A 1,792-nucleotide genomic window follows, 5' to 3' on the forward strand; every position below is an offset into this window, starting at 1 on the left:
GTACATCCCTAAGACTCTATGTCTTCTGAGAGGCTGATGGAGGATTGGATTTGAGACGGCACGTGAAGATGCGTTCTCTGACTTTGACCGTACGCATGAAGTGATTAGACTTGTAGTGCTGACCTCTCCAGCTGTCTGCTTCAAGTATCTTCTAACCATGGCCTTTGAGGATCTCCTTGACCAGGCAGAAATATGGCATCTATCTCTGTCCACCTACTAGGGCTCTCAGTGATGCATTTATGACCATGGAATATTGTCTGTGTCCTAACGTTCCATTTTCCTCATTTAGTAATGCAGCAGAAATATTCACCAAGAGTCTGTTGTTGCACTGCTTCCCTTAAAGAGGCAAGGCATGCACTGCTCGGACCCTGGATGTGTGCAGAGGTAGCCAGCAATGCAACAGATGCTTGGCTCCGTCTACAATCAGATAAATGAATTCTAACTGTCTGCATGTTGCCTATCTCCACCTGACCATGCATTATGATCTTCACACCCAAAGCAAATGGTACAGCCCACTTTTATCTCATTGTATTGTGCTTTAATTTCATATTCAATGTTTTTTTAAAACTTCAAATTGTTATACTACTTTTTCAACTGTTAGTTTGGAAATGGAATGACGTAAGGTTGACAATTCTGACTAGTTGCTGTGTAGTGTAATCTATTATTATCCAAAATATCAGATCCATTCTATGTATTAAATGCTGAATGATGTGTAGCCTTTTAAGTTTCACTAGTAACTTCAAATTTTAATTTGATAATAACCTTGAGAAGAATGAATACCTACATGGTAAATGGTTAAGTGAGATAATGCACACAGTGAAAAAATCTTACTTGAACAACTTTTTTTTATTTGTGTGTCTGTTGACTTTGAGCTACAATTGTGTTACAAACAGTTCAGTGACAGGTGCTGAAGTTGAATAGAAAGTATAAACAGAACGTCTGGAACATCCCAAAAAGCAATCAGTCTTTCGCTCTGTCTGTAAACTACTTTAAAATGTGCTATGATATGGAAACTTCCATATCTACTCCAAAGCATAGCAGTTATCTGTCAGATCATTGTATGTATTCTTTGTATTTTAATGCCACAAGGATTACAACATTGCTCTTTTGTACCAAATTGGTTCAAACCTAAGAGTGCTCAAAGTTGCATTTTTTTATCAACTGAGATATTGACAACAATAAGTATTAGTCCAGTCATGTTCTTTCTTGATTCAGATTGTCATCTTATTCGAATAATACAATAAGGTGACAAATTTTCATTTTATTTATTTCAGGGGGCAGTATTAGCAGCTGTATCAAGCCACAAGTTCAATTCCTTCTATGGAGACCCTCCGGAAGAACTGCCTGATTTTTCTGAAGACCCCACTTCCTCAGGTACTTTTTTCCATTCTAGAGAAACTAGACATTAAAGCTGATCCCTACATAATCTTTACAGAGCAAAGTACTCTAGCTCTACAACAAAGCTGTACATCAAAGATATAGTATTTATGTTTATTGAGTGCATATTTCCTTAGTGATGCAGAGCATTATCTTCAACAGTGAATAATAAAAAATGATAATTATACAATTATTCTAACACAAAATTTCCTCATGTTTACTTGTGATCAAGGATACAGATAATAAGTCAGTAAACAACAGACCCCTCAGAGATAGTAAGAACTGCAGATGCTGGAGTCAGAGATAATTTGGTGTGGAGCTGGAGGAACACAAGGAGGCCAGGCAGCACCTGAGGAGCAGGAAAGTTGTGAACTTTCCTGCTCCTCTGGTGCTGCCTGGCCTGCTGTGTTTCTCC

General features: G+C 38.0%; 1 protein-coding gene across 1 annotated transcript in view; it reads left to right on the forward strand.

The window, feature by feature from the left end:
- The first annotated feature begins 480 nt into the window (after positions 1–480).
- The window catches only part of LOC109937398 (peripheral plasma membrane protein CASK), a 183,038-nt gene continuing 181,726 nt past the window's right edge, over positions 481–1,792 (forward strand). Inside the window, exons 1-2 of the mRNA XM_048603099.1 lie at positions 481–505; positions 1,246–1,374. Of these exons, the coding sequence (XP_048459056.1) occupies positions 481–505; positions 1,246–1,374 (154 nt within the window). The remainder of the gene's footprint in view (positions 506–1,245; positions 1,375–1,792) is intronic.

The sequence above is a fragment of the Rhincodon typus genome, chromosome 11, assembly GCF_021869965.1.
Source record: "Rhincodon typus isolate 14 chromosome 11, sRhiTyp1.1, whole genome shotgun sequence".
NCBI lineage: Eukaryota > Metazoa > Chordata > Chondrichthyes > Orectolobiformes > Rhincodontidae > Rhincodon > Rhincodon typus.